Here is a 23,853-nt window from a genome sequence, read left to right as displayed (position 1 = left end):
CATAGTTTTAAATCTGTACATATCTTTCAAGTTTCATTGCAAATTGAAGGTTCCAAGTGACGTTCTTTATTTTAACAGCTGCTTGGTCTAGTGTGGATAGGGGAATGAATACCTCTGAACAGAATTCTGCTTCTTTTGCATCTCTCACACTTAACTCTGCTGTTTCTGGTATGTGAAAACAGTCTTTCATTTAGTTAACAAAAAAAATTTCTGTTTAAATTAATTTTAGCACTTGTATTTGAAAAAATAACCAGCGTCAAGTACTGCTATCAACATAAATAATAATAGATATGTAATAAAAAGTGTCAGAGGCCTTAATAAAAGGGGGAGAAAGACCTAAATTCTTAATCTGCAAGTGACTTAGTTCCTTTCTGTAGTGGGGGTAGGAAGTTTCAGTAGCCTAACGTAACTGAAAGTGCGTTGGCACACAGACAACTGCAAATGGAAGGTCTTCCTTTGAGGGTCATGATACTCTGCTGTTACTAGTGTATTCCTACCATATTTCTCCTTGCAATGTGGCATTTTATTTCTATTTGCCCTTATTCATCATAAGTTTATAGCTAAGCCTTTCAGGTTTTATGGACATTCATATAACAACTCTACTTTGAGTATATGTTGATTAGAAAGTACATTATTAACTAACAAACTTTCAATTCAGCATAACTTAAATGGATATGCCTTTTATTAATCATATAGAAGCTATATGTACTTAACAAATGTTACTTAATCATGAGAGATGTTTAGTTTGTAATGCTTGGTTCATGTTGGGATTCATAGACCAGTGTACTAATTATATAGTTCCACAGTGTCTGGAGTCACCATTCTAGAACAGGGGTCAGTAAACTTTTTCTGTGAAGGGCCCAATAATAACTGTTTGAGGCTTTGTGGGTCACTGTCTCTGTTGCAACTACTTAATTCTGCCATTGTACTAGCAAGGAAGCAGCTAGAAACGATACATAAACAGAGGACTGAGTCTGGTTCTGAATTATTATTATTATTACGACTTTTTTCCCCAACTATTTAAAAATGTGAAACTATTCTTGGCTCATGGGCTATACAAAGATGGGGTGGCTGGAGTTGGCCTATGGGTCATACCTTGCCAACCCCTGGTCTCATAGACTACATTTCTGTTCCAGAGGTATAAGTTAATTGCTTCCTTCATTTGGTGACTTTATACAACAGCGATGCTATTCTCTTCATATATTCAGAGAAGGCAACATGGGTGGCTAAAGAAATAGCAACAGTGTTACTGTAGTGCTTCTAAGCTGCAAATGTGCTAATTATGTATGAATTTTACAGTCTTACTCTGTTAAAATGTATATAAAAATATAAAGCTTTTGAATATATTGTGTGTGTGTGTGTGTGTGTGTGTGTGTGTGTGTGTGTGTGTGTATCAAGCAGTTACATTAGTGGAATGCTAGTAAAATTATTTATAACCAAGGTTAAATTTACAAGTTAGTAAGGACTTTGATCAGAAGTGATTGTATGTGTCTTCTATACTAACAGGCATTCCTTTCTTTATATCAGTGGCTCTGAATCCAAAAGGACTCTGAGATAGATAGACAGACAGACAGAAATTCTGATTCAGAAGGTCTAGGGTATATACTGGGAGTGCCAGAAAATGTATACACATGATCTATATTCATCTTTGTTATCAGTATATATTAAGTATTATAATTTTAATAGTTTTTTTTTCCTTTCTTAAAATGTGTATAAATTTTTTGGCACCCTCTGTATATATCCTGACGGAGAACCACTGCTTTACATTTGCATTCTGAAATGAATATATCCTATAGAGCAACAGTTTTTGATCTGGCACCAGTGAACTTGTATGCCCCCAAAACTATATGCAAAATTGTGTGTAAATTCTGGAACATTTAGTAATCTACCACAGCTTTCATAGATTCCTAAAGGACTGTGTGACCCCAACTCTTACCCCCCCTATTCTCACCCCCCCATAAAAAAAATAAAAACGGAAAAAACTCAGAAGAAAATACAGTTGACCCTTGAACAATGAGAGGGTTTTAGAGGTGGGTGCTGACCCCCCCCCATGCAGTTGAAAATTCGTGTGTAATTTGACTCCCCAAAACTTACTAATAGCCTACTGTTAACCAGAAGCCTTACCGATAACAGTCTATTCACACATTTTATATGAATTATACTATACTCTGACAATAAAGCTAGAGAAAAGAAAATATTAAGAAAATCATAAGAAAAAATATTTACAGTATTTATTGGAAAAAAATACATAAGTATACCCGCTTAGTTCAAACCCATGTTGTTCAAGGCTCAGCTGTATTCTCTTCGCACTAAATGCACCTAAATTTAACTTGGTCTCTAAACTAGCAGTTTAACTCTTGTCTTTGGCTTCTCTCTGCCTCACCTCTCTAGAATAACCATCTATTTCTTTACCTTTTCCTTAGACAGAAGGTTCTAGCAAACTCAGACATTTTCTAGTTCTCTCCTTCAGGGTTCTAAGGATAGGCTACCCTGAAACATTCAGAATTTCTTTTGTGCTTTATTATTTTCAATTAAGAAGAAAAGTAAAACAACTTTTTTTGACTTCTTGAAATTTGTAGGTAACTAGTTTGAAGAATATATTATAAAAGACAAAAATCTAATGGATTGGTATCAGGGAAATATATATTTCTAATCAGTGAATTAGATAAGTTATTATCTTGCTTAGTCTAAAATTACCCTTAATACTACTTTATCTTAACTCTTTTTATAATGTCTAAATTTTTCCTTTTAGGAGAAATACAAAAAAAATTAAGTGTCCGTGTACAGAGTATAGAACTATTGTTATGAAACATCATTAGAAAATTCCATTTTTAATTTTATTGCATTCGTTTTCATTTAAGGGTCTACTGCTGAGCCAGTTTCTCAGTCTACCACTTCTGATTATCAGTGGGATGTTAACCGTAATCAACCCTATATCGATGATGAATGGTCTGGGTTAAGTATGTCCTTTTAAAAATTATCAGTTTGGGGGTTTTTTTTTGTTTGTTTTTTGTTTCTTTTTTTCAGAATCTTCTTTCTAGTGCCCTGAATTCATACTTTATGTTATAATTTTAATCCTAATTTCTTACCTTTTAGGTCAGTAATTTAATACCAAATGTACTACTTGTAAACTGAATACCTATAGGATTAAAACTAAATTCACTTTTCATGATTGAGGCAATATTTAAACATGAAGTTTTCTTATAGTTGCTCTAGTTCAAAGTTTTGTTTTAAATGAATGTTCTGTTTCTCTTCCTAGTTTTAATATAATAAATAGAATATACAGGAATGGCTTTGAATTTGTGAGGTGTGCAAGTTTTTTTTAGCATTTAAAACCATTTTTTAGCCTGATTTCCAGTAAAAATATAAAAAGCTTAAAGGCAAGAGTCATAAAAAATAGGAAGAGAAAAATAATACGGTTTTTATGTTCAGAAAGCCCATACCATCTAATTTAAAAAAAAAAAAAGATTGTGGTTTTTTTCCCTACAACTCCAAACCTCAGAATTTACTCCATTCTCAGAATTTTTATAGTACATTATTTTCTGCTATTTATTTAGCACTTAACCTCTTGGGACTTTCTACCATTTTGGTCTTTGTAAAAAAAATTTTTTAAGAATATGTTTCATTACTTCAAGTAGAGTTGAAATCCTTTGAAGATAGGAAGTTTCACTTTTATATCCTCAGTACCTAGTGCAGCACTTTTTACACAGGTGTTTGGTAGTGATAATGATAAAAGCATGATTGTTTGCCAGGCACTGGTCTGAGTCTTGTGTGTATTTATAACTAATGCTTATAATAATTCTATGAGGTACATTTTTTTCCCCCACACTTACCAGATTGAGAAACTGAGGCAAAGAAAAGTTATTGAACTTTCCCCGGGCTGTACAACTACGTAGTTAAGTTGAGAAGGTGGTGTCAAACTTTGGTAGTTTGGCTCTAGAGTTCATACTCTTAACCACTACATGGCAGGCACCGCCTTGGTGATGATTGTAATCATGAAGGTAAGCTCACAACACAAGGATCAGTCTGTACATTAATTAGTCTCTGTACAGATTAGTTGAAGTACCATTCGTACAGATTAAGAAGGTAAAGTTGGAAAGGTAGATTAAGGAGGGCCATACTGTGAAAAGCCTTGAATTGCTGGCTAAAAACTGGGAGGTGGGGATTAGAGTGACTAGTTTAGAAGGTAGATCCCAGTCTAGTCCTAACGTTAAAATATAGTACCTCATATGGCTTGGACTTTGCCACTTATCTTGGAATCTAGATTAATTGAGCTGTAAAATGGAGCAAATAATTTGTCCTAGCTACTTCCATAGATTGTGAGGTTTTAATGAACTAATTGAATAAACATGAAAGCTCTTTGTAAATTATAAAGTATCTTATAAATACAAGGTATTACAAGGATGTGAAAGCACTATTTTTGGAAAAAATAGTCTATTTGTACTTTGGGAAGAATGATCAGGTATGTGCAGGATAGAACAGTGATTATAGGAACAGTAGGAGTAACTAAGAAAATAGCAGTGAGGTGTCCTGGGCAGCTGTGGGTTGAGGCTGAGGAAATCGGAGCAAACAAGGCTCTAGGCTTCTCAACTTGGGTAGAATAGCTCCACTTTTATGTTTCTTAGAATTCTTGTAATATGAAAAACATGATTGGCAGCTAAAATAAAAAACTGAAAATATGTATCCACATGACTGTACTTTAGTATCAGGAATACCGTCTTTCTCAAGTTTGTTAGGCTGTATGGCAGTCTTTTAAGTCCAAAGTTTAACGTCATTTCCTCTATGAGTTTTATTTTTTGTCTTACCATCTTTAATGTGTCTAATTTTGGTACTTGAATTTACTTATTCCCTCTAAATTTGTAGAATGCATGATTTAGTACTTGAGATCACTGAACTACAAAGTGTGTGTGTGTATAATGACATACATGCACAAACACACACTAGCTTTACATTTAACAGTATAATATGATTAATATATTGACCCTCTGGTTTGAGGCATAGACATCATTATCTGACAAAAAGGTATTGATTCTACCCAGGCACTTGAATATAAGGTTAAGATGCTAAAGCACAGAAGATAACATTTTTAAAGGCAGGTGTTAGTTAATCTATCAATTATCTTAGCCATAAAAGAACATTATCATCAGAACCTCTGTAAAAGGTCAGATTTTGGATAGAACTGTTTCTGTTGGCACATCAGAGTGAATGAGTTAGCTACAGCATAGGGAAGGGGCTAAGAGCATGAGCTTTGAGGACAGACTACCTTGGTTTGAATTTTAGCAGGTACATGATCATTCTATGCCTCAGTTTCATCATCTGTAAAAACTGTAGTTCTTCCCCACCCCCACCCAGAGTTGTTGAGAGGATTAAATGATACAGTATATAAAAGCACTTAGAACACTGCCTGATACATAGTAAATATTTAGTAAGTGCAGTGATGCTGTTAATATTCTTCTACGGGCAAAATTAGTCTATTCAGTGGAGTTAATTAGTATTATCTTTATAAACACTGGAGAATGATTTTTTAACACAATTGTTTTGTATTAAAGTTAATACTGAATTAAGTTCTGACAAGAAACAGCTGACTGTCATTTTCTTATTGAGATAAAATAAAGACTAGCTATGAGATGCTTAAGCCTAAAACATTCCACAAGCAAATTAAATAGAGACAAATTTCTTACCATTTTGAACGACAGCTAATATGGTTCTTTGAAAAGACAGTGGCAAACTAATGGGGAAATTTTGAGAAATGAGTGAGTCTCTGTTTATAAATGGAGAGAACTATACTATGAATTAAACAATACAGTTTTAAGGAAACTACCGTATGTCTAAGAAATTTATTAGCACATTAGGCCCAGGAATCTTAAGAATTATGTGTTGAGAAGTCTCCTGGTGACAGTTTTTAGTTTTAGATGATTGACCTGTTATTTTAAAGTAGTTTTATTTGATCCCAGTTAATTAAAAAAAAAAAATCTGAAGTCAATAAATATGGAACAATCACCAGTAAAGCTTTATAAAGCCAATAGAGATTATGCTTCTTTAATGTTCTTATAGAAGTTAAACCATAGGCTACAGTTATTCCTCAAATTTTATGGCCATCTAAGCCTTTGAAAAAATAATTTTACTAAGTACTTTACTAGCTTTTTATCCCCCACCCCCTACCATATTTATTAAGAAGATAGTTTAAATGTTAGTATATTGCCCATTCATTTGCCTAAACTTTGTTTTCTTAATGAAAGAAAATGAAGTTTCTTTTCTGGCAAGAGGCTTTGGAGACCTGGCATATGGACAGCAATTTTCCAAATCTGGGTTTCTTATTTGTGAGGTTTAAGCAAAACCAAGGAGAGCTTTGGCATTCAAATCTCCTAACAGTATTGTTAATGAGTACTTGGTGTAAGATGAGCCCTTGGTTCCAAACATCTACTAGATTCCATATTTGTAAAAATGATTTCTACATTAAGATATACCAAGTGTATCTTATTGAGATTTATCAGGATTATGAAAAATAAATTCTTAATTGTATATGCCTGATAGCTTAGAAACTGGCTTTCTGTTGTTAATGTCATCAGTAATATGTAAAAACTAGCTACATTTACTGAGCACTTACTACATTGCTATGAACTCCTTAACATGTATCTCATATAATCCTCTCAGCAATCCTGTAAAGACTGTATATCACCCATTAAGATTCAGAAACTTAACCAAAGCCACATAGTTATTACGTGGTAGAGCAATATTCAGATGTAGATCTGTTTGACTGTCAGGTCCATGTTCTTAACCTCTGTTAATACTACATAATACTGGCTTAGGATACCTGCCTATGGTAGTACATTTAGAAATGTAGGAAGGGACTTCCTTTTTTGTAACACATTTCATACTTGTAGTCACTTGTATCATGTTTTTCCTCCACTAGACTATAATAAATTTTTCCCTACGTTTTCAGTCTTTCCCCCTCCTCTACTGGTTTTGCCCTCTTCTTCCTTTCCACACCCACTGTGACAGAATCTATCACTTTGTACTGTAAAGTCTATCACTCTGTCTGTTGTACTGACCTATCTCAATTCCTAAGTAGACAGACTGAGCTCCCTGTGGGGAAGGGATTATGTCATACTGATTTTTATATCTCTGGTACCTACCTACCTCAAGTTCTAGTGCATAATTGCTGAATAAGATGTAATTCCACTAAAATATCTATTATTAATGTATTCTTTTCTTGTATCTCTTCTTTCTATAAATTTGGGATTATACTGTATAATTTTGTCTGTGATTTTTTTCTGTGAGCTTTTTCCTGGATCATTATATATTCTTCCAAAGCATGGGTTTTAAAGCCTTCATGAGGAAGTATCATAATACCTCCCCTTTAAACAAATTCTATAGAGTTCATGGGGAAAAATAAGAATAGCAAAGAAAATAAGAGTAATGCAGACAGATTTGTTGTCCTAGATACTAAAATGTATTACAGAGTTAATGTTATGTGTGGCACTACTCCAGGAATAAGACAGTGGAATAGACTAGAAATTCCAGAAACATTAGAATGACTTGTTAACTTTTAGAAATAGAGCCTAATATCTGTCATCTTAAACTAGTATAAATGAAACCGGACTATAAGTCATTACAGGAGTACATATGGGAGTGTATAGGAAGTCCTGGAAGAGGAGGGAAGTATTAACTTTGAGAGCAACTTACTTAACCAGGGTAAACCCAAAGAATGTTTTTCCCTTTTAGAATAACCAGTGACAGCTCCCCAAAGGAGGTAAAATTCATTGCCTCCTAGAGTGAAAGGAATTTGGAAGGCTAGAATAAACTTATTTGTGAGAATAGGATGGTAGAAGCCCAGAAAGTGACTCACATATTTTGGAATGATAAAAGTAATACTGAATAAGATGAAAAATGTAAGAAGGTACAAGTTAAGTATTAAAAGAGGAGCAGGAAAAGGAAGACGTTAAGTGTTCTGCCATGACTTGGTGAATTTGAAGAAGAATCTAATCTTGAAAAGTTCATGAGGAGGTGAGAATGTAGAGTGAAAAATGACAGATGGCAAGCATAATTTTGGCACTGCTGTTAAAGACTGACTAATTCTGTCCCTAAAAATTAAATTAATTACAAAAATGTTATAATAATCAGGGCAAAAAGTTGACCAGGTCCTAAACCAAGTTAGACATAAGTAGTGAAAAGAGCAAATTTAGGACACCTAACAAAGTAGGGAGAGTGGAATTAAATGGTTAACTCATAAGTTTTCTGGAGTTTCTCAGAAATTCCGTTTAATTTGCCATACAATGGGCCCAGCAGAAGTTGGGTAAAGGTTTTTACCATCATGTTATTGGTTTTTTTCTAGCTCTTAAAATGTGCTTGGGAGAAAGAAGAACAATAGTTAAAATTATAGCTTAGTTCAACATAAGGAATTTTAGTTCTTGCATTTTAGTTTTTGGCAAAAATGATAGGTACCTAATTCACACTGTTAAATTTTAGATGGTCTGTCTTCTGCTGATCCCAGCTCTGATTGGAACGCTCCAGCAGAAGAGTGGGGGAACTGGGTAGATGAAGAAAGAGCTTCGCTTCTCAAGTCCCAGGAACCAATTCCTGATGATCAAAAAGTGAGTAAAAGGATTGGCGGTATGTTTATATTTCTGTGGACCCAACTATGTTAGAGTTATTGGGGGTTACAGTCTGTATTATAAGTATATCTAGTGGTCGAATTCCTTCAGAGAGGCATTCTCATCATATTTATGTCAGTCGTCATGCCTGCATGCCTTCTCTGTGTCACTTTTCTTTCCACAAGTTGAGGACTCTTATGTGGAAAGAATCACTAGACACTGATAAGAAAACAAACAGTTCCTGTCCTCTTTATTAGAATTATTATACTAGCCTACCAACTCAGTGTGTTTTAGAGAAGAGTAAATTGCTTCCAACTGAAAGATTAGGGAAGGCTTCGTAACGACAGACAAGACAGAGAACATCATGAAAAAGGCTCCAAAGCAGGAAAATAGGTAACACTTAAACGGTGGAGAGGTAAGTAGTACACATGTGTGGAATCAATTGCTGATAGGATCAATTATCTACATGTCTGTCTTCCCCCTTCTAGGCTGCCCATGAAGTGTTTATTTTTGTAGCTCTAGCAACATGTTAACATTTATTCAGTAAGTAAATAAATAAATGAAAGGGATGACCCTGACCGTTACCACATTTTTATGGAATTCTATAAGTAATGGAAACCTGTTGACAGCTTTTAACCAAGGATAACCTAATCATCACTAGATTTAGGAAAATTAGACTGGATATAGCAGAAAGACAAGATCAGTTTGGGAGGCTGTTGTGTACTGTTTTGGGAAAGCGTTAGAGACATTATATGAATCAGAGTAGAGAACTAAGTTGATAGATTTGAAAAATAAATGGAAGTCGTATTTACAAGAGACATAAAGCTACTGATCAAACTTGCTACTGGTTATTAGGAATAAGGGTGAAAAGTCAAAGAGGTTCTGAAGCTAATAGGACCATTAGTATTCAACAAACATTAATTGAGCATCCACCATGGGTCAGGTATTGTGCTAGTGGAGAAGCAAAGATAAATAATACAGAATTATTGCCTTCAAGGAGCCTATAAGTCCAGTTAGGAAGCAGAGGAAGGAGACATGCAATCAACAGATAAAAGTAGTGTTACCGTATGTCTTGGGTATTATTATGGAAGCACGGGAGTTTCAGCACAGGCAACGTACATAGAGATAAAAGCAGAATGTGATGCAAAGAGTAGTGAAAAATGAGACTGGAGAGGGAGGCAGGGACCAGATTCTAGAAGTCTTTGTATGTCATGTTTGAAACCTTGGACTTCATCCTCTAAATAATGGAAGAATTTTAAGCTAAAGTGTTTTTTGTTTTGTTTTGTTTTGGCTACTGTAAACAATCCATGTAGAAAAAAGAGTGGAGGCATATGTGAACGTAAGAAGACCAATTTAGAGGTTGTTTAATAGTCCAAACTACTGTCCTGGACCACTGAAGAGTGGTGTATGGAGTAGAGGACAGCTTTGAAAAATAAATTGAAGTGAAATAACACAGCATGTGATTAGAATTGAATGGAAAAGGAGTCATCAAAAATGACTTCTAGGATTGTAGCATGGATAACCGGGAGGCTGAAAGTGGTGCTCCAACAGAGAATATAAAACCAAAGCTAATTAATTGGTGGAAAGGTGGTTGGTTCAGTTTGGGATATGTTAAATATGGGATGTTTTGTAGTCGTGCCTCAAAGAAGTTGGTTGTACCAGATTAAAGCTTAGGGGAAAGATGTGTATTTGGAAGTTACTAGTATATGGTGGTTAAAATTTTGAGGATGGGTGAATCTAGTAAAAATCTGTAGAGTTGAAAAGATCAGTAGAATGAGTATAGAAATCTGGAGAACTCCAACTTTTAAGGAGAAATAAGAGACCATGAAAGAGACCTGAGGAAGGAAAGTTCTGGGTCACAGTGGCTGAGACATTTGCTCTCTGGTAATTTAAAGAAGTTTCATCAGAAATCTTGAAATAGTAGCCATATTGCAGTAAGTTGAGTAAATGAGGGTTTAAAAATAGTAACAAGTAAAGATTTTTTTTTTTAGAGTAAGTTTGGATAGGAGTGGAGAGGAGGTAGTGGACAATAGCGAACTGTGGTATCACGAAGGGTTTTGTTGGACATTTCTTGTATTTTAATGGTAGGAGAGATTTTAGTGTAGGGTTTGGCAAACTTTATTAAAGGGCCATGCAGTAGTGCAATAGCCATAGACAACATGGAAGTGAACTTTATCTATAAAAACTGCCATTGGGCCCGATTTGTAGTTTGTCTACCCCTCCTTTACCATTTCTGTGGACAGAAAGGGAAAGGATCTAGAATAAAGTAAAAGTTAAATGATATTTGACTAATAGCGTGTCAGATCCTGGCAGGAGGTGGGGGGTGCACCTTAGGTACAAGTAGCTTGTGTGTTGGCTTTTAATTGGCTGTAGTACCTCTTATCTTCAGAAACCAGAGAAAGAGAGAGGTCCTGATGGGATTTATTACTAAGAGTGTAAATAAATTGGTGGGGGGACGGGCAGTCAGTTAACAGGTAAAATGAAAGTCTGAGAGGAAAAGAAAAAAATGAGTTTTAGATTGACCTACAAAAACTTCCTAGAGTTGCCAGGAGCTGGAGGAAAGAGGGATGAATGGGCAGAGCACAGAGGGTTTTTAGGGCAGTGAAAGTACTCTGTGTGGCACTATAACAGTGGATACCTGTCACTGTACATTTTTCAAACCCATAGAATGTACAACACCAAGAGCTAACCCTGAGGTAAACTAGGGACTTTGGATGATAATGATGTGTTGTCATGCAGGGACTCAGCTCCCGCTCCCCACACAAGAACGCAGGACATGGTGAGGCCAAAAAGCAACACCAACGGAGCCATAGATAGGGGAGTCATACCACTATATTCTCGCTGGTGGCTGGGTTGGAGACACAGGGAGCAAACATCCGCCCAATACCCCAGCAAAGGCGTCTTCCTGCACCCCAGTCTCTCTGGTGGCCAGGCGAGACACACAGAGTAGGAGCTGCACGATGCACAATCTGCCGTCAACTTTTCTGCCTGCCAACCAACCCCCTAGCGTAGCCACAGCAGTTATATCAGTGGCTAATGGCTAACTGGTTATAGCTGACGGCCAGCTAGCCACAGCTGATGGCCATCCATTACCCAAGCCAGCACCTTTCCATGTGAGGCCGAGAGCCTGGAAACTGCTCTCTGGGACTCTGTCCCCACACGTCAATGTAGTTTCATCGGTTATAACAAAATACCCCTCTGGAGGGTAATGTTGATAATGGGGGAGCCCCTGCATGTTTGGGAGTGGGGGAATATGAAAGTCTGTACCTTCTGCTCAATTTTGCTGTGAACCTAAAACTACTCTAAAATATAGTCTACTTTTTTAAAAAAAAGCTTCCTAGTATAGTACCTTAATACACAGCAGTCATTCTGGTACTTGTTGAATGTTTCATGAATGTACAACCTAAGCCTGTTTCTCTAATTAGAATTCCCTGTGCCTCATTATCAGAATTTAACAGTAGAACATTTCCCTCACTGCAAGGATCCCTCAGGTAGCCCTTTTTTTCATAGCTACCCTCTCTCCTCTCCCATCCCCACCTCCCTAGCAACCAGTAATCTGTTTCCCATCTCTATAATTTTGTCATTTCAAGAATGTTCGGTGAATAAAATTATATAATATGTAACCTTTTGGTACTGTTGGGTTTTTTGTTTATTGTTTTGTTTTGTTTTGTTCTTCACTGAGCATAATTCTCTAGAGAGTCATCCAGATTATTACATATATCATTAGTTGGTTCTTTTTTACTTCTTATTAGTAGTCCATGATCTGGATATATTAGGTTGGTGCAAAGTAATTGAGGTTTAAAAGGTTAAAAATTGCAAAAATCTCAATTACTTTTGCACCAACTGAAGACCTCAGTTTACAGGCATACCTCGTTTTATTGCGAGTTGCTTTATTGCGCTTCACAGATGTTTCCTTTTTTCACAAATTGAGGACAAGACCCTCCAACAGCAAAAAGATTACAACTCACTTTATTGTGATACTCGCTTAAGTTTGGTGGTCTGGAACCGAACCTGCAGTATCTCTGAGGTATGCCTGTATTTAACCATTCTCCTATTGAAGGACATCTGGGCTGTTTCCAGTTTGGGGCTGTAAATACTAAAGCTGCTACACATATTTATGTACAAGTTTTTGTACGAACATAAGTTTTCATTTCTCTGTTATAAATGCCCAGGAGTACAGTCCCTGAGTTATGTGGTAGTTGCATATTTAATATTTTAAGAAACTGCCAAACTGTTTTCCAGAGTGACTGTATCACTTTGTATTCCCACTGGCAGTGCATGAGTGATCTAATTGATCTGCATCCTTGTCAGCTCTTGCTACTGTCATTATTTTTTATTTTAGCCATCCTGATAGGTGTGTAGTGGTATTACATTGTGGTTTTGATCTGCATTTCCCTAATGGCCAATGTTGAACATCTTTCCATGTGCTTCTTTGCCATCTGTCTATCCTCTTTCATGAAATGTCCATCTTACCTTTTGCACATTTTCTAAATGTATTTGTTTCTTTACTGTTGAATTTTTAGTGTTCTTTATATAGTCAAGAAACGAGTCGTTTGTTGGATGTGTGATTTGCAAATATTTTATCCCACTCTGTAACTTGTCATTCTCTTAATAGGGTCAAATTCAATTGTAATGCAAATAGTGATGCATTTAAACTCTGAAATAAAACAGAACTACCTATCCAATGAGTTTTTAAAAACCAAGTTTGCACAGCTAATTGATCTTATAGTGAGATGACAGATGTAATAAAAAGTCATTGATCATAGACAATAAGAGACTGAAGTTCCATGTACTTTATTTGTTAATTATGTAACTAGATCAGTTTTATTGCCTATTACTAATTCTTATTTAGTATTTAGGAGATAAAGACTGAACCTAATGAATGAAATTATTTCATAATAGTTTTCTAAATAATGAAAACTTAACCAATTGGTTCACTTTAACATTTTTGCTGTTTTTAAAAAAATCAGGTTTCAGATGATGATAAAGAAAAGGAAGAAGGAACTCTTCCAACTGGGAAATCTAAAAAGAAAAAGAAGAAAAAGAAGAAGCAGGGTGAAGATAACTCTCCTGCACAGGTAAAAATATCAAAACAACAAACATTCATTAAGCACCTAATGCTAAAATGTGAAAAGAAAATATGCAGATGCTAAGAATATGTAGAGATAAAAGACACAATGAGAGACATCAAATTTACTTGAAAGTCACAGAATGTTTTAAAGATTTTCTACATCATACTGTAATAAAAACTTTGTTGCTCTAAGAAAAAATCATATCAAACTTGTAATCCCAAAAGTAAATAAATAAAATTCTAAATTAGTCATATGCATTTTGGTTTATATTGTAGTGAAATGGAAAAGGAGGTATAGTACTTCACACATACAAAAATTCCCTTTTGGTAACTGAAATTTAGCACAATTAGAAAACCTTGTACATAACAAGTAGAGTCTTTTCCTTGACTCTGAGTTTGTCAGCTTCCACTTAGTATTCTTTCCTGCTTTTTTGGCTTCTAATAGAAACTTTCTATCGCTCCAACATTTTCCTTTTCTTTGCCCTTTCCTACCTGGGGAAAAATGTTTAGATTAAAATATAGATGAAAACAAATTTTAATTTCAGACATACTAGACTACTAGAAATATTCATGAATTTATTTTTGAAAGTACTATATCACCATTACATTGCAACTTATGAAAATCTTACTCCTTACTTACAATCATGAACTTAATTGTTTTCATTATTTTTCCCCCCCGTCTTCCGCCTCCCTCTCCACTCTAGTTCAAGCCATTTTTTCTCAGTCTAGTTGTGTAGGACACAGCTCCCTGGCCCATGCTGGTATTATGAGCCTTGCACTACCCCCAGCTGAGGCAGTCGGTCGCCAGTTGTTGGTCAGCTGCTCACAGCAGCTCACGGCAACTCTCCCTGTCTGCCGGCCACTCATGGCAGCACACGGTAGCCCACGGCAGCACAGCAGCGCACAACTGCTCACGCTGGTTGCCGGTGACTCACACTGGCCACCAGCCGCTCCTGGCAGCTCACGCTAATCTCTGGCTGCTCACGGCAGCCCAGCTCCAGGGAGAGCTGTTGTTCACAATCTTAGCTGTAGAGGGAAGAGCTCACGGGCCTATGTGGGAATCGAACCAGTGACCTCGGCGTTAGGAGCACAGCGTTCCAACCACCTGAGCCACTGGGCCAGCCCCTCATTCCTTTAAATGTAGGAGATAGCCAAAACTTTTAGAGGCCTACATATAATTTTCCTATTTATTGTTCTATTTTGGGAAAAGTTTCTGCATGACTTCTTAAGGAAATAAATGCTCAGTTTTTGTTTTGTTTTTTTGTCATGGTAAGCACAACCCTTCATAAATGATACCGATTCATTATCGATACTAGTTTTTTCTCTTTAGTAGTAATTGGTGGGCATTAGGGCTAATGTGACTAATATCAGTGGATCTAAGAGGAAAAAAAACTGGCCCAGCCTGGTGGCTCAGGTGGTTAGAGCTCCATGCTCCTAACTCCGAAGGCTGCCGGTTCGATTCCCACATGGGCCAGTGGGCTCTCAACCACAAGGTTGCCGGTTCAACTCCTCGAGTTCCGCAAGGGATGGTGGGCTCCGCCCCCTGTAACTAAGATTGAACGTGGCACCTTGAGCTGAGCTGCCTCCTGGATGGCTCAGTTGGTTGGAGCACGGGATCTCAACCACAAGGTTGCCGGTTCGACTCCTGCAAGGGATGGTGGGCTGCGCCCCCCTGCAACTAGAAATGGCAACTGGACCTGGAGCTGAGCCTCCACAACTAAGACTGAAAGGACAACAACTTGAAGCTGAACAGCACCCTCCACAACTAAGATTGAAAGGACAACAACTTGACTTGGAAAAAAGTCCTGGAAGTACACACTGTTCCCCAATAAAGTCTTGTTCCCATTCTCCAATAAAATCTTAAAAATAAAAAAATAAAATACAGTGAATTAGATACAGACTTTAGAGTCATATCTATTTTCATATTTCAGGTCTGCCATTTACTAATTGTTTTTTGTTTGTTTGTTTTATTTTGCCCAAGTTCCTTACCTACTACATAGGTTGCTTTGGTATTTTTTTTTTTTTAAGATTTTTTATTGGGGAAGGGGAACAGGACTTTACTGGGGAACAGTGTGTACTTCCAGGACTTTTTCCAAGTCAAGTTGTTGTCCTTTCAATCGTAGTTGTGGAGGGCGCAGCTCATCTCCAGGTCCAGGTCCAGTTGCCATTGTTAGTTGCAGGTGGCACAGCCCACCATCCCTTAGAGGGAGTCAAACCGGCAACCTTGTGGTTGAGAGGATGCACTCCAACCAACTGAGCCATCCGGAAGCTCAGCGGCAGCTCAGCTCAAGGTTCTGTGTTCAATCTTAGTTGCAGGGGGTGCCGCCCACCATCCCTTGCAGGACTCGAGGAATTGAACCAGCAACCTTGTGGTTGAGAGCCTGCGCTCCAACCTACTGAGCCATCTGGGAGGCAGCTCAGCTCAAGGTGCCGTATTCAATCTTAGTTGGAGGTGCAGAGCCCACCATCCATCCCTTGAGGGAGTCGAACTGGCAACCTTGTGGTTGAGAGCCTACTGGTCCATGTGGGAATCGAACCAGCAGCCTTCGGCGTTAGGAGCATGGAGCTCCAACCACCTGAGCCACCGGGCCAGCCTGGTTGCTTTGGTATTAAATGAGATATCTGTGAGGTTCTTTCTGAGGTATATAGCACGTGGTATCGTATCCATAAATGATTACATTTTTGAATTTGTTCTTTTTTCATTAAAGTTGTTTTAGTTGTTGGTATGTGTTTGGTGGGGTTTTTTACTATTAGAGTTCAGCTTAGCATGGAACTAACTTATGTCCTCTCTTTGTACAGACTGTAAATCTTACATATATACTTCCAAACCTAGTTGCTTAAGATCGCATCAAAATTTTTAATTACTGTCTAAACCCACTATCATCCTGAACAAATTTTGTAGAATATCAGTGTTGGAAGGAAACTTTCAAGATTATCTTAGCCAGTTTTATTAATAAAAAGAATGGCCACTTGTATGTATGAGTTTGCTAAAGAACAGTACAATTCACAGTGATGGCCCTATTTAATATATTCTAGTTCATACTTTACTTATTTCACATACCTAAGCATGTAGTGTGCTTTAGAATTATTTTGTTGAAGCTTTTTAAAGTCTGAAGGCCTAAGAATAGACCTGTTTAAAGCTTGGACAGGACCTTAGAAATTATCTAGGCAAATTTTATTTTATAATTGAGAAAAGTAAGGTTCAGGGAAACTAAATGATTTGTCCTTGAGAATATACAGATAGATTGTGTCATGTCCAAAATTGAAATTCCTGTCTATTTCTAAAGTCTAAAGTTTAAGTATCAACTTATTCACTGTGTACTTTTTTTTAAAGAAAAAATACGAGTTTACTTTATTCTGTTTGAGTTGGTTTAGTAAATTAGTGTGATTCCCATTTTGGAATGTGAATGTATTGTTTTTTAATTTACTATTGATTTAAATCAATCCCTGCAGAAAACAGGGATGATGAATGTATGTTCCAAATGTACCTACGTATTTTAAATCTTTGAATAATTATGTTCTTTTAAGCTATTTGAACAGTTTCTGAAATAAAATTATTTTTTTAATATATTCTGGATATTAGTACAACAAATCAAATAGATTTTAATTAGTAAAAATGGGTGATTTATATCATTAATAGACTACTTTTCTCTGTAGGACCCACAAGAATTAGAAAAAGAGATCAGAGAAGAGCTTCCAGTGAATACCTCTAAAGTCCGTCCAAAACAGGAAAAAACTTTTTCTTTGAAAACCATAAGCACTAGTGATCCAGCTGAAGCACTCGTCAAAAATAGCCAGGTAACTTTTTGATATTTAAGGAATAAAATTTTGATGACTTGAGATTTATATCATAATTAATATTTTATTGAAGTACTGTGCTAAGCATTTAAAATAATCAAAATAATTTAGTCCTCATAACAACCCCACAAAAAAGGTAAGGATCCATTATATAAAATAAGTTAGAGGAGTTGAATAAACTTGTCCAAAGTCCCATAACAGCAAAACCAGAGCTGCTAGACTATATTTTGTACTGTTAAATATCTAAGCATACAAGGGATTGATAGAGAAAATGTAACTGATTTCATTTTCCCCAAAGCATACACATAATCTGACTATGGTCCAACCTCTGAAAATATAACATTTGTTTAAATTTGAAATACATATGTGCTTTCTGTGGAAACTTTTGATGTGTCTAAAGGCACCATTTTACAAAAGGTCTAGGCGAGTGACATAAAGACCATAGCTCTTTAAACTCTGATTTCTGTTTAGGTGAATTATATCATATTGAAATATGTTAAGTTCTACTAGAGTTGCATCGTTCATTTATTTACTCATTCAAAAAAATGTATTGGAAACCTACTACATGCTACATACTATTTTAGATTTGGGGATACATCAGAGAACAAAGCAGACAAAAAAAATCTGTGCCTTTGTGGAACTTACATATATAATAAAACATCTTTAGGCAAGAACCTGAATTACCACTAAGAGAAAGAATTTGTAACAGTCTTGTATTAAAACAAAATCTTAACCTTTCTTTCATTTTGAATTTGATGCTTTTATTTCCCTAAACATATTTTAAGGTAAAAGGATGCAATCCCAATATGTCCATAGGTTTAATAGCAAGACTACAAAGCGTCATTTGACGTTTTGATGTTTTGCTTAAGTTATTTTCAGAAGCCATCTTGTAAAGAATATTTGAGTCCTTTTGTGATTTAACATACATAAGTGAGAGAACAGTGTGGGGGGAAAGGAGATTAAAAATAAGTAACATGGGGCCGGCCTGGTGGTTGGAGCGCCGTGTTCCTAACGCTGAGGACAGCGGTTCAATTCCCATGTGGGCCAGTGAGCTGCACCCTCTACAGCTAAGATTGTAAACAACAACTCTGCCTGGAGCTGGGCTGCCGTAAGGTGCCGCAGGCTACTGTGTGCTGCTGTGGGCTACCGTGTGCTGCCATGAATGGCCAGCGGCCAGCATGAGTGGCTGGTGGCCTGCAGGAGCTTCTGTGAATGGCCAACCGCCGACTGACTACCTCAGCCGGAGTGGAGCGCAAGTCTCATAATACCAGCATGGGCCAGGGAGCTGTGTCCTACATCCTACACAACTAGACTGAGAAACAATGGCTTGAACTGGAGTGCGGCGGGGAGGCAGAAGAAGGGGAAAAAAATAAAGCGATTTCCCTTTTAAAAAAAAAAAAGAAAAGTAATAAAACTAGGGTACGAAATAAATACAGGAAACATTAAGAAAGCTAAACTGAATAACAGAAATGCTTCTTTTCAAATACCTGAAGTAGGAAGAAACAATCCTAGTAGTTACCTGGGCTCACATAGCTTCTTCCTTTTGTTTCCTTTCCCATTGTGCTTTCTTGAAGCTATGGAGCCTGGAAATACAAGGGGCAAGAGAAACATTACTTACCCTTGTTTCTGTATTCAAAATAATGATCACAGGTAAAGCTAAAGGGTGAAATGATCTCCTACTCATCTATTACAACCTCAAGGCGCTCCAAATATTGGAGAATCTATTATTACCTGGTTCTAACCATTAATTAACAGACCTCAGTGAGGTATATCAATTCGATTACCTGCTTTCTGCTCCCATTTGAAAGGAGAAGCAAAGTTCACAAATCTAGGCCCTAAGCACCAGACTGGATAAAACTAAAGATTTGGGCCTGAGTTTAATAGTTGCTTTAACTGGCAAAACTAGTAGCCAATAGTCAGCTTTTGTCTAAGGCCATCTGTTCCCTTGGGTAGGAAACTGAAGCTATTGCTGCTGCTGTTTGAGATAGCCCTACCTCTAGAAAAGGAGAAAAGGAGGTATCACCTACTGATGGTTCTGAAATTAGCTATTTTCTTTTTGTCTTTCACATGAAAAGGTTTTGAGGAGTTGAGAGTTGGTGAGAAGTGGACAGAAACATTAAATTGCTAACAAATATAAAATCGTGCAATTTATAATGAAAAAGAAAAATATAAATGTTAATGAAAATGGAATTATTTACTCCTACTTGAGATTTAGTCATCTTAAATCTTCATCTATTTTTATCCCAACTTATATTTGTGGATATTTTAGGGAAAGATCTATTTAGTTATGTCACTAGAGGGCATGCATGAGTTGTAGTCCTTCTTCTGGAAAGCACCTTAGTATTTACCTGCTGCTAAACAACCTCTTGGTATTACTATGATACTTAATTTTATTGGAAATTTTTTACAAAAATCTATCATTTTATTCCAAAATAGCCTATCAAATCTCTTCCACCTGCTGTTCCTACCGAGCCATCTGTTATTTTATCAAAAAGTGATTCTGATAAGAGCTCTTCCCAAGTGCCACCAATGCTACAAGAGTCAGATAAATCCAAGTCAAATACTAAGCAAAATAGTGTGCCTCCTTCACAGAGTAAGTAATCTCATCTTTGGTTTTTTTGTGTGTTCTCTGTACTGTTCATAAATATTAATATCTTAGAAGTCTAAGATATTTAGACTTCTGATCTTAGACGTCTAATGGATTAATAGAGCAGCCTGTTCTTCCTTTGCAAATTCTCAATTCCTTGGAACCTTGTGGACCTCAGTTTTGGGGACCAAGTTGCTGAAATCACTCCAGGCGAGAATAGGCAGCCAAGGACCTACACAGAGGACTACTTGGTACCTGCCCTGGTCCTCCTGGTCCCTGCCTTTTCTGTGCACATGTTCTTGAAACTACAGATTGGTCTGTGCCTTTTTTCCCCGTTCTCCCTCAGCTACCTTTAGTGTCCATTTTACCCACTTTTATGTTTATTACTTACATAGAGCCATATTAAATGATGGTTTTCTATCATAGGTCAAAACTAGTGAAATATTATCCATATGGTTCATATGGGTAAACCAAAGAATACATTGGGATTGAAAGAAAAAGAGGAAGGAAGACATAGAATAACCTAAAAACATGTAACTAGAACTTAAAAACTTAAACATAAAATTTGAGGCATTCTTAGTAGATTTCAAAGCATGTTTTCATTGATACTCCTTTTATATGTTTGAGACGTAACAGTATTTTACCATCCTAACTTTTTTCTCTCTTCTTTTCTTTCTTTTTCTTTTCTCTTTTAGCCAAGTCTGAAACTAGCTGGGAATCTCCCAAACAAATAAAAAAGAAGAAAAAAGCCAGACGGGAAACGTGAATTTTCTTTTCCTGAATTGGACATGTGTTTGCAAACACTGTCTTGAAGATTATGCTGTTTATGCAATAATTTGTGAACATGTACAGAGTTTTATATAAATTTAAACCAATTTTTAAAACAAAACTGTGAACACAACCACCATAAAAATGGAATCAAAGGAAAGTTAATTTATGAAATTAAGAGTTCAGCAGAATATACTACAGTGTTGGAAGACACTTGGGAAAAGTCTTTTCAATTTAACGAAAATGATCTTAATTTAAGAATATTATCCTGGTTTTACAACAGTGCCCTGTTTACAACAGATTGTGCCCTATCTCATCTGCAGCTGAGGAATAAAGGATTCTGATTGAGAGAGAATGTTGCCTACTAATTAGTAGGCAGCTTCTTGGATCTTATGCACAGAACTTACACCATTTGAATCTGTTTTATGCTTAAGTCAAAGTGCTTTGATCAAATGCGTAATAGGCCATATCTTTACATATTTGTTGGTAGCAATTTGTATTAAAGGAATCACAAGTGCAAATAAAAAGTCATTTATCATTTGTTTAACTAAACTGTCATGGTTTAGTTTACAATTTTTAAAAAGTTCTTTATTAAAACATTGAAAATGTAGTTGACACTTATATGGCTTTTGAAGTTATTTTTGATAGTCTTCATTACTTGAATTGTTCAAAGTACAGTATATTTTAAATTAAGAAAGGTAAGCTATATGTATTTGTTTTATGCTTTTAAGGATCAGACTCACAAATGATGTTCTTTATGATTTGAAAACTTCCAGGCAAAATGCAACTTACATTTTTTCTTCCCCTAGCAATTACTTTTTTCCAGCATCAGCTCTTTTTCATTACTAATACTTTCTTTGACTTTAAAAATGAGATCTTTCACAAACTAGTTATACAGACAGAAGTTTGAGTATATGATGGAGAATAAAAAACTAGTCAGACAGCTTTAATTGACATTGTCAAGACCTCCAGTTATCAGGAATACATTTTTTTACTGCCTTAACCTGTAGTGCGTAGAATATGCATCAATTTCTTGAAGGGGATTCGTGTTTTTATAAGAATTTTCATGTAATTATTGCAATCATGGTCAAATAAGGAACGTTTCCTGCTTGAAACTGTATTGATTTAAATGTGTGAGATGTTTCACCATTTTTAGGCACTGTGTAACTATTGTAATAAACTGGCAGGTATCTTTGTAACTATAAATAGTGCATGCTCAGCCATGTACACTGTAAATAGCCTTTACCAAACGTGTTTGACAAGGACCATAATTATCATCATTTAGTGAATTGTGATGAAGAAAAAAAGCCATGATTTATTTGATGTGATTGGCTTGTTTTTATGTGGCGCCAAGAATGACCCTGTTTAGCTGTCACCAATGGTACTGATCTATCCATCCAACATTGTCTTCATTATATTTGATTGTGGTTTGATAGTATTGCATTGTCATACTAGGAAAGCTAAAGGAACAAAATGGTTTTAGTTTTGCTGAAGACTGGCCTTATTAATGGACAGCTTTCCTAACAAGCGATTATTAACTCTTTATCAGGTGGTAACATGTTTCAGGAACATAGCAGTATGTTTACATGTTAGAAGTTTTGTTTAATTCTATAATATTTCTAAATTGATTTGTTTAAATAAATTCAGCAAATGGATAGCATTGTTTTTATTTGCTTCAATATCGGGGTAAATATGCTAAAGTGCCAGGAATGGATTTCTTCAGTGACTTATTCTGTTAACTTTACATAGATGTTTCCTAGAAAGATCCAAGGATTGCTAAGTTGCCAGCACTTTGTAAAGGTATGACAAAGAAGAATTCATAGGGAGTCTGTAATTTTAGGATGTGCCAAAAGATCTGTGCTCACAAAGTTTAATTGAACTCTCTCAACTCTACCTCACCCTTTCTTTATTTCAGAGTTTTGTTGGCAGTGTCAAGTGTTGGACTTTATTTCTCCAGCTTATATTCTCCACCTTAGTATCTCCCATTCATCCACCTACACCAGATATTAGAGACACTGTCTTTTAAGAAGAGATGAAGTGTGCAGATGGAGAAGTGCATTGCTAAATTGGGGTGGATTCAGTATGGATGTCTCTGTTCCTTCTCTCTGGCTCAAGAACTAAGACATGGATTTTAGATTTTATGAGAGGATAGCTCTGAGTGATAAAATGAATACGTTTATTCTCTTTCACTTGCATGAGATACAAATTCTTGCACAATTAAAGTATTGTTGTTCATTGCTCTTTACCTGTCCCGGAAGGTCTTTGTGTGACGTGAAAGCAGTTTCTGGAATCTGAACACAGAAACTGTTCCCCATCATCAACTTAGAAGGCACTAAAATCAAGGTAGTGATTTAGGGAGGACAGAGAGGAGCCTATTGTCCTCTGGAGGCTTGGATTAGATGCCCCCCAAACTGTTAGTAGGGAAATAACTGATCCCTTTAGGCTCCATCAGACCTGGATGGGAACCTTGTTCTGATTAGCAAATAAGACTCTAGAGAAACTACTTAAAATCACCCTAGGCCCTCCTGTCTCCACAAACAAGTATTTATGAAAATTTTGTAGCAGGGAGTAGTTTTAAGATTTCCCCAGACAGAAATCCTACCTATCTATACTCTGGATTGAGCAAAACAGTAGTTGAGAGAGTCCAAAAAAAGTACTGAAATAAAATGTCAATGTAACTTACCATGTTTACTTTATGCATGCATTTTGTTGGGGGGAGCAGTGGAAATTCATCCGAATCTAATGGTATTATTTCATAGGCTAATCTGCTTTGTATTTGGGTTAGATATTGAAGGGCAATATTTAACTACAGAGTTTAGTTTTTCTTAATTAAAAACTGTCCTCTATTAATCTAGTGTGAAATATCTTTCAAAATTTAGAATTTAGGTTTAAGATGTCTAATAGATGTCTTAAGTCTTTCCTGTAAACTCATTGCACAAACTGGAATTACTTTCCAAAAGACTTAGGGAATGCAAATATGTTATTTGTAAAATGCATTGAGTATTGTAAATAAAAGAAAACATTTTTGTTTTGTT

The 23,853-nt window shown here is 36.2% G+C and overlaps 1 protein-coding gene across 5 annotated transcripts in view; it reads left to right on the top strand.

The window, feature by feature from the left end:
- Positions 1 to 22,473, top strand: part of MTDH (metadherin) — a 65,437-nt gene extending 42,964 nt beyond the window's left edge. The window contains exons 7-13 of one of the 5 annotated variants that reach the window (XM_019714983.3): positions 79 to 168; positions 2,862 to 2,960; positions 8,470 to 8,594; positions 13,565 to 13,672; positions 17,323 to 17,463; positions 19,900 to 20,056; positions 20,746 to 22,473. In XM_019714983.3, coding sequence (XP_019570542.1) covers positions 79 to 168; positions 2,862 to 2,960; positions 8,470 to 8,594; positions 13,565 to 13,672; positions 17,323 to 17,463; positions 19,900 to 20,056; positions 20,746 to 20,816 — 791 coding nt within the window. In that variant the 3' untranslated portion in view covers positions 20,817 to 22,473. The remainder of the gene's footprint in view (positions 1 to 78; positions 169 to 2,861; positions 2,961 to 8,469; positions 8,595 to 13,564; positions 13,673 to 17,322; positions 17,464 to 19,899; positions 20,057 to 20,745) is intronic. The other 4 variants (XM_074316941.2, XM_019714986.3, XM_019714984.3 and 1 more) reach the window with 4 other exon arrangements.
- The last annotated feature ends 1,380 nt before the right edge of the window (positions 22,474 to 23,853 follow it).

Source organism: Rhinolophus sinicus, chromosome 6 (assembly GCF_057876585.1).
Source record: "Rhinolophus sinicus isolate RSI-liver-muscle chromosome 6, RSI-T2T, whole genome shotgun sequence".
Taxonomy (NCBI): domain Eukaryota; kingdom Metazoa; phylum Chordata; class Mammalia; order Chiroptera; family Rhinolophidae; genus Rhinolophus; species Rhinolophus sinicus.
Note: the sequence above shows the minus strand (reverse complement) of the source record. Positions and strands in the feature narration are given on the sequence as shown.